Source organism: Microcaecilia unicolor, chromosome 1 (genome assembly GCF_901765095.1).
Source record: "Microcaecilia unicolor chromosome 1, aMicUni1.1, whole genome shotgun sequence".
NCBI lineage: Eukaryota > Metazoa > Chordata > Amphibia > Gymnophiona > Siphonopidae > Microcaecilia > Microcaecilia unicolor.
Window position 1 is genome coordinate 659,298,139 of NC_044031.1, and position 9,267 is coordinate 659,307,405.

The window sequence follows — 9,267 nt, forward strand, 5'->3', positions numbered from 1 at the left end:
CCTAAGTACTTGTCCCAAGCTCTTTTGAATTCAGAAACTGTTTTCATCTCTACCACCTCTACCAGGAGGTCGTTCCATGAATTCACTATCCTTTCCATGAAGAAGTATTTCCTCAGGTTACGTCTAAGTCTATCCCCTTTCACCGTCAACCTATGCCCCCTCATTCCAGAGCTTCCTTTCAATTGAGACTTGCCTCCTGTGTTTATGCCGCCTAGGTATTTAAACATCTCTATCTTATCTCCCCTCTCCCGCCTTGCTTCCAAAGTATAATATTGAGATCTTTAAGTCTGTCTCTATATGCTTTATGAGGAACACCACTGACCATTTAGTAGCCATCCTCTGGACAGTCTCCATCCTGTTTATACAAGCAGGACTGTTTAAAGACTACACAGACACATGCACACAATTTTATAAAGTCCAACACATGGCAAATGCTTTATAAGATTACCCCCAACACAGGAAAATCTTGCAAGAGCTTTATGGGCTGGAAGGTCGAGCTAGAGACGCACCTCCTGTTGAAAATTCCTGGCTATGCCACTGACCAACACAAAAACAAAGTTCCTTCTGCTAAACATAACTCTGTACCTAAAAAAAAAAAACAACCTGAATATAAAACTCGCCTTGGAAAATGTTTAATAAAAACCACACTGTAAATACCAGAGCCATTCTCTATTTTATTTATATGAGTGTGCCCAAGGCTTCCAGGTTTTAATTCTAAAGTCCTATAAAGTTGAGGAAACCTGAAGGTCTCGGGCACACCTATATAGGGTATGATACATACCTGTAGCAGTTGTTCTCCGAGGACAGCAGGCTGATTGTTCTCACGACTGGGTTGACGTCCGCGGCAGCCCCCACCAACCGGAAAAAGCTTCGCGGGACGGTCGGCACGCAGGGCACGCCCACCGCGCATGCGCGGCCGTCTTCCCGCCCGTGCGCGACCGCTCCCGCCAGTTGAATGACAAGCAATAAAGTATAAAACACAACTCCAAAGGGGAGGAGGGAGGGTAGGTGAGAACAATCAGCCTGCTGTCCTCGGAGAACAACTGCTACAGGTATGTATCATACCCTTTCTCCGAGGACAAGCAGGCTGCTTGTTCTCACGACTGGGGTATCCCTAGCTCTCAGGCTCACTCAAAACAAGAACCCAGGTCAATGGAACCTCGCAACGGCGAGGAAACAACAGAAATTGACCTACGAAGAACAACTAACTGAGAGTGCAGCCTGACCAGAATAAATTCGGGTCCTGGAGGGTGGAGTTGGATTACACCCCAAACAGATTCTGCAGCACCGACTGCCCGAACCGACTATCGCGTCGGGTATCCTGCTGGAGGCAGTAATGAGATGTGAATGTGTGGACAGATGACCACGTCGCAGCCTTGCAGATCTCTTCAATAGTGGCTGACTTCAAGTGGGCCACCGACGCTGCCATGGCTCTGACACTATGAGCCGTGACATGACCCTCAAGAGTCAGCCCAGCCTGGGCGTAAGTGAAGGAAATGCAATCTGCTAGCCAATTAGAGATGGTGCGTTTCCCGACAGCGACCCCTAGCCTGTTAGGGTCGAAAGAAATAAACAATTGGGCGGACTGTCTGTTGGGCTGTGTCCGCTCCAAGTAGAAGGCCAATGCTCTCTTGCAGTCCAATGTGTGCAACTGACGTTCAGCAGGGCGGGTATGCGGCCTGGGGAAGAATGTTGGCAAGACAATTGACTGGTTAAGATGGAACTCCGACACCACCTTCGGCAGGAACTTTGGGTGAGTGCGGAGCACTACTCTGTTGTGATGAAATTTAGTATATGGAGCATGAGCTACTAGGGCTTGAAGCTCACTGACCCTACGAGCTGAAGTAACTGCCACCAAGAAAATGACCTTCCAGGTCAAGTACTTCAGATGGCAGGTATTCAGTGGCTCAAAAGGAGGTTTCATCAGCTGGGTGAGGACGACGTTGAGATCCCATGACACAGTAGGAGGCTTGATAGGGGGCTTTGACAAAAGCAAGCCTCTCATGAATCGAACGACTAAAGGCTCTCCAGAGATGGCTTTACCTTCCACACGATAATGGTAAGCACTAATCGCACTAAGGTGATTCCTTACTGAGTTGGTCTTGAGGCCAGACTCTGATAAGTGCAGAAGGTATTCAAGCAGGTTCTGTGCAGGGCAAGAACGAGGTTCTAGGGCCATGCTCTCACACCACACGACAAACCTCCTCCACTTGAAAAAGTAACTCTTTTTAGTGGAATCCTTCCTAGAGGCAAGCAAGACCCGGGAGACACCCTCAGACAGACCCAACGCAGTGAAGTCTACGCCCTCAACATCCAGGCCGTGAGAGCCAGAGACTGAAGGTTGGGGTGCAGCAACGCTCCGTCGTTCTGCGAAATGAGAGTCGGAAAACACTCCAATCTCCACGGTTCTTCGGAGGACAACTCCAGAAGAAGAGGGAACCAGATCTGACGGGGCCAAAAGGGCGCTATCAGAATCATGGTGCCGCGGTCCTGCTTGAGCTTCAGTAAGGTCTTCCCCACCAAAGGTATGGGAGGATAAGCATACAGGAGGCCGGTCCCCCAATGGAGGAGAAAGGCATCCGACGCTAGCCTGCCGTGTGCCTGAAGTCTGGAACAGAACAGAGGCAGCTTGTGGTTGGTCTGAGAGGCGAAAAGGTCCACCGAGGGGGTGCCCCACGCTCGGAAGATCTTGCGTACCACTCTGGCATGGAGCGACCACTCGTGCGGTTGCATGACTCTGCTCAGTCTGTCGGCCAGACTGTTGTTTACGCCTGCCAGGTATGTGGCTTGGAGGAGCATGCCGAACCGACACGCCCAACGCCACATCCCGACGGCCTCCTGGCACAGGGGGCGAGATCCGGTGCCCCCCTGCTTGTTGACGTAATACATTGCAACCTGATTGTCTGTCCGAATTTGGATAATTTGACAGGACAGCCGATCTCTGAAAGCCTTCAGTGCGTTCCAGATCGCTCGGAGCTCCAGGAGGTTGATCTGCAGATCCTTTTCCTGGAGGGACCACAGACCCTGAGTGTGGAGCCCATCGACATGGGCTCCCCACCCCAGGCGAGATGCATCCGTCGTCAGCACTTTCGTGGGCTGCGGAATTTGGAATGGACGTCCCAGGGTCAAATTGGTCCGGATGGTCCACCAGAGCAGTGAAGTGCGACAACTGGTGGAGAGGCGGATGACATCTTCTAGATTCCCGGTGGCTTGGAACCACTGGGAAGCTAGGGTCCATTGAGCAGATCTCATGTGAAAACGAGCCATGGGAGTCACATGAACTGTGGAGGCCATATGACCCAGAAGTCTCAACATCTGCCGAGCTGTGATCTGCTGAGACGCTCTGGTCTGCGAAGCCAGGGCCAAGAGATTGGTGGCCCTCGCTTCGGGAAGGTAGGCCTGAGCTGTCTGGGAATTCAGCAGCGCTCCTATGAATTCCAGAGATTGAGTTGGCTGGAGATGGGACTTTGGGTAATTTATCACAAACCCCAGCAGCTCCAGAAGTTGAATAGTGCACTGCATGGACCGGAGGGCTCCTGCCTCCGAGGTGTTCTTGACCAGCCAATCGTCGAGATATGGGAACACGTGCACTCCCAGCTTGCGTAGGTAGGCCGCTACCACCACGAGGCACTTTGTAAACACTCGTGGGGCAGAGGCGAGCCCAAAGGGCAGCACACAATACTGAAAGTGCCGTGCGCCCAGGCGGAATCTGAGATACTGTCTGTGAGCTGGCAGTATCGGGATGTGAGTGTATGCGTCCTTTAAATCCAGGGAACATAGCCAATCGTTTTTCTGAATCATTGGCAGAAGGGTGCCCAAGGAAAGCATCCTGAACTTTTCTTTGGCCAGGAATTTGTTCAGGCCTCTCAGGTCTAGGATGGGACGCATCCCCCCTGTTTTCTTTTCCACAAGGAAGTACCTGGAATAGAATCCCTGCCCTTCCTGCCCGGGTGGTACGGGCTCGACCGCATTGGCGCTGAGAAGGGCGGAGAGTTCCTCTGCAAGTACCTGCTTGTGATGGGAGCTGAAAGACTGAGCTCCTGGAGGACAATTTGGAGGCAGGGAGGCCAAATTCAGGGCGTATCCGCACCGCACTATTTGGAGAACCCACTGGTCGGAGGTTATGAGAGGCCACCTTTGGTGAAAAAATTTTAACCTCCCTCCGACCGGCAGATCGTCCGGTACGGACACTTGTAGGGCGGCTATGTTCCCGTGGATCCAGTCAAAAGCCCGTCCCCGGCTTTTGCTGTGGAGGCGCAGGGGGCTGCTTAGGCGCACGCTGTTGACGAGAACGAGCGCGCTGGGGCTGTCCCTGTGCCTGACGAGGCCTTCGGGCCGGCTGGTTGTACCTACGCTTTGCAAAAGAATAGGGTGCAGCCTGCCGTGCCCGGGAAAAACGCCCACCCGTGGGGGCGGGTGCTGAAGGCGCCCGGTGGGAGAGCTTGTCGAGAGCGGTTTCCCGCTGATGCAGTTGGTCCACCATCTGCTCGACCTTCTCACCGAAAATGTTATCCCCCCGGCAAGGGACGTCAGCCAGTCTCTGCTGGGTGCGGTTGTCCAGGTCAGAGGCACGCAGCCATGAGAGCCTGCGCATCACTATACCTTGGGCCGCAGCACGAGATGCCACGTCACAGGTGTCAAAAATCCCCCTGGACAGGAACTTTCTGCACGCCTTCAGCTGCCTGACCACCTCCTGATAAGGCCTGGACTGCTCCGGCGGGAGCTTATCGACCAGGTCCGCCAGCTGTTGCACATTGGTCCGCATGTGGATGCTCATATAGAGCAGGTAAGATTGGATGCGGGTCACGAGCATGGAGGACTGGTAGGCCTTCCTCCCAAATGAGTCCAGAGTGCGAGACTCCCGCCCCGGGGGCGCCGAGGCGGTATCCCTCGAACTCCGTGCCCTCTTGAGAGCAGAATCCACGACCGCTGAGTCATGGGGCAACTGGGGCCGCATGAGCTCTGGGTCAGAGTGGATCCTGTACTGGGACTCTGCTTTCTTGGGAATGGTGGGATTAGTTAATGGTCGCACCCAGTTCCGGAGCAGCGTCTCCTTCAGGACATTGTGCAGCGGTACCGTGGAGGACTCTCTAGGTGGTGATGGATAGTCGAGGACCTCGAGCATCTCGGCCCTCGGCTCTTCCACAGAGACCACGGGAAAGGGAATGCTTATAGACATATCCCGCACAAAGGAGGCAAAGGAGAGACTCTCAGGAGGTGAGAGCTTCCTCTCCGGTGACGGCGTGGGGTCCGAGGGAAGGCCCGTAGACTCCTCTGAGGAGAAATATCTCGGGTCCTCCTCTTCCCCCCACGAGTCCTCATCCTCGGTATCGGACATTAGCTCATGTAGCTGAGTCCGGTACCGGGCCCGGCTCGACGTCGAGGCACCGAGGCCTCGGTGTCGTCGAGCGGTGGACTCCCGCGCCGGCGGGGACGGAGCTCCCTCCATCGACGTCGACGGGGACTCCACCTGCGTGGCTGTCGAGACCGGCACCGCAAGCGGCGGCGGTGTCGACTGCCCCGGCGCCGGGCTAGAGCTCGCCGGCGCCACAGTCATCGGCGCCGAGGGCGCAAGCACCCCCGGCGCCGGCACAGCCTGGCGCATCAGCCCTTCCAGGAGCCCCGGAAGGATGGCTCTGAGGCACTCGTCCAGGCCCGCTGCCGAGAAGGCGGTGGGGCCGGTAAGGGTGTCGGTGCCAGAAGCTGCTGGGGGCCAGGAGACGGCACCGAGGTGCCGGAACCCCGACGCGTCGGTACCTCCACCACCGACGGAGATCTCTCCTCTCTGTGATGACGCTTCGGCGTCGACTCCTCTTCAGGCACCGAGGGCTCCCGGTGACGGCGCTTCTTGTCCTTCTTCCGGTGCACGTCACCGGTGCCGGAGGGCATGGAGGAGGAGGAGGTCGATCCCCCTCGGTCTCGAGGTACCGGGTCCGACAGGGTTCGGTCCCGTGGCTCACGAGTTGAGGGAGTGACCGGGGCCGACTGCCCACGCGGTCTCTCTACCCCACTCTCGCCGGCGGACCGGCGGGCCGACGGGACCTGTTCTCCTGGGGTCGCTGCCATCGGTGCCGATGTCTCGGGCATCGATACCGGTACCGAAGAACCGGCCTTCGATACCGATGCCGTCGAGGTCGACGTCGAGGGGCCGGCGCAAGTTCCAAAAAGACGGTCCCGCAGAACTTGCCTCGCAACCTGAGTCCGTTTCCGGAGACCGAGACACAAAGCACACGACTTGAGATTGTGCTCCGGCCCGAGGCACTGGAGGCACCAAGCGTGGGTGTCGGTCTGCGAGATCGGCCGGCCGCAGCGACCACACTTTTTAAATCCACTCGGGACCTTCGAGGACATCGACGGAAAAATCGCGTCGGCGAAGTCAAAGTCGGCAATGGTGGCTAAAATCACACCACGAAAATTGAAACCGACCGAGCGGCCACTAGGCCGCAACGAGGCGTCCCCGCTAGAAAGCGAGGGAAAAGGGAGGAGCGCGTGCTCCACACGCGCAAAATTCTTTTTTTTTTTTTTTTTTTTTTTGGATAACAAAACGAAACGAAAGAAGAAGAGGCCGAAAAGGCCAAGAGCGACGACCCGCGTAAACGCGGTCGAAAATTCCGGCGGCTGAAACGAGAGAGTTGCAAAAACACGACTCTCTCAGTCGCGGAAAAAAAGTAACTGGCGGGAGCGGTCGCGCACGGGCGGGAAGACGGCCGCGCATGCGCGGTGGGCGTGCCCTGCGTGCCGACCGTCCCGCGAAGCTTTTTCCGGTTGGTGGGGGCTGCCGCGGACGTCAACCCAGTCGTGAGAACAAGCAGCCTGCTTGTCCTCGGAGAAACATAAAATACAGGGTATTATAAAGAACGCTCACGTCATAAATAAATGCTGCTCTGACTCAAAACCCATTTTAACGTCAAATGGTAATGTTACTATTTTCCTCACAGGTGGGAAAATGAAAAGCTTCTCCTCAAGCTTCGTGCAACTATTCTACAAAATTGTTTCTTTAAGCAGTCAACTCGCATAATCTACATAAAAGTGTTATCTGTTATGGTAAACTCTCTCAAGACACACGTGATGATGATGAACTGCCAAGAACTCCAATCTCTGGTTAGGCTGCAACAGGCATAACCACTTCAACATATGTTTTTCTCGAGTACATAATATCTGGCAGAAGTAGTTTATGTTTTCACTAAAGCACAGAATAATGTTTAAAAATCAGCTAACGTGTGCTCCATCATAAGCAGGACGGAGAAAGCGAGAGGAAATGGGAAGGAACCAACGTCACTAGCCGCTGCCCTCCAACGCCAAACTTTCTCACCTTTACTTTAGTGGCAAAATTAGAAAGGGTTTAACACTGAAAATCACACGCATACACACACACACACACACACACACACAGGAGACAATCAATACAACCACAAAACGAAATAGTGAGAGGAAAGGCAATCGAGAACGAAATCCCGTTTCTCAAAAGCCCTGAAGCGCCCACGCAGACCTGCCGCCGGGAGAAAAAGAGAAGTGAAAGGGCGGTCAGCTCGCTGGCTGGTAACAGCCCGCAGCCCCCCTTTCCTGTCCACACTTTTCTCGGCTCTTTTTCAGTTTCTTTACCTGCTCCTCTTCCGGGGTGAGTTGGTCGGCCATCCCCGCCGCCTCCCGCGGACAGCGTCAGTACCCGAGCTCGCGGCGACAGTTAGGCCTCCCGGAGCCACAAAGCAGCCTCTGCTCGCGCCTCCCCGGTGCCCGATTGCAGCTTTCTCTCCCTTTTTTTCTCTCTCTCTCTCTGTTGGTCTTTAATTCATCTCCATTGCGTGCATTTTAATCTTCCATGAAATCTGGAAGGGTGGAGGTAGGAAATCCTTTTGCCAACCAACAGTCTTCTAGCAACTATGTTATAAAAAAAATAAAAAAAAAACATCCGTCTGTGTTATTGGACCTCAGGAATTTTTTTTTTCAGCAACGCAATAGGTTTTTCTCTGAAGTTGCCATAAAACGAAAAACACTCCTTTTACAGGAAATCCTTAAAAAATGAAAAGAAAATGTCTGATATTAGCATATACACGATTACATACACATGTCAAATAAAAAACATAAAGTTAAACAGGAGTTGTCAGAGAACGGAATGTGAAAAGATTGGTCCTTGATCTCGCCTCTTCTCCCTTTGGTGCGGATCCAGATGTCCTCTAGTCGCTTCCTATCTACCCAGAAAGAAGTGAGCTTTTGTCTTTACTTTTTTTTTGCTTTGGGGAGTGGGGGAACGCTGCTTAAAATCTCCATCTCGGAGTCTCGTGTCCTTTCCTGGAAGGCTGCAGCTACAGAGGAGAGCGACCCTCCCTCCCCCTTACGGGCAGCAGAGGCCCCAGCTGCAGCTCCATTCAGAAAAAAGAGAGGAGGAAAAGCTGCAGTCCCATTCACAAAACAGCGAGGAAGAAGAAGGGAGGGCAGGTCAATCCGTGCGAAGCCAGAAGAGTCAGATCTAAATCGGAGGGGGGAATTAAAAGGGAGCCCGAGGGAACAAGTCCACCAGAGGGAAAACAGTTAAGTCATTGAGTAGGGAGGGAAGGAAAACAGAATGGGAGGGAGTCGATTAGAGGAGATGACATGATTTGTGCAATGTCTTTGGGAATAGCGAGACAGATGATGATTTCTTTGGTTATGATGTCCCTGCCTGCACCGAAGTTCCACCTTTGAAGGCAGGAAGGAAATGGGACTTGTAAAGACTCAAAGTGAAACCGAGATCAGGGTAACAAACTGAAATACGGAAATTAAAGAGAACAGAAAGCAGCTTAAAAAGGCCAGCAAAAAGGGGCGTGGCTACCATGCCTACAAGATGGCCGCTTAAACTTCTGGCAGGCTCTCCCACGCTGTTTTTAAATATCCTTTATTTCTCTCTGTAGGTATCCGTAATATGTTTTAAAGCTCCTCCTGTAGCTTTATCTAAAGTCGTTCTCCTTTTTTAGTCAGAGACAAACTGGAGCTTTGCAACAACACTCAACACCAGCTGTCTGCAGTGTCCGTTTGGAGCTGCTCTGGCTAAATCTAGGCAAAAGGTAAAAAAACGGATACAGCGGGATCCTCGGGATCTTCCCGGATTCGATCGGAAAACTCTCTAAATCTACCTGGAAACTAAAGCACTTCATTATCGTGCTTGCTTCTCTGTCTCGTATTACTGCTGGCTAGCTGTAACCCCTGCAAGACAAGACATTTGAGACAGTCACAGATTTGTGTGGTGAAAGCCTCAGGAGTGGACTGAAGGCAAGGAAAGCAGCATTACTG

At 53.2% G+C, this 9,267-nt stretch overlaps 1 protein-coding gene across 1 annotated transcript in view; it reads right to left on the minus strand.

Annotated features, from left to right (window-relative positions):
• PTPN9 (protein tyrosine phosphatase non-receptor type 9) overlaps positions 1-8,714 on the minus strand; it is a 164,917-nt gene extending 156,203 nt beyond the window's left edge. The window contains exon 1 of the mRNA XM_030186815.1: positions 7,603-8,714. Coding sequence (XP_030042675.1) covers positions 7,603-7,635 — 33 coding nt within the window. The 5' untranslated portion in view covers positions 7,636-8,714. The remainder of the gene's footprint in view (positions 1-7,602) is intronic.
• Positions 8,715-9,267: the final 553 nt, after the last annotated feature.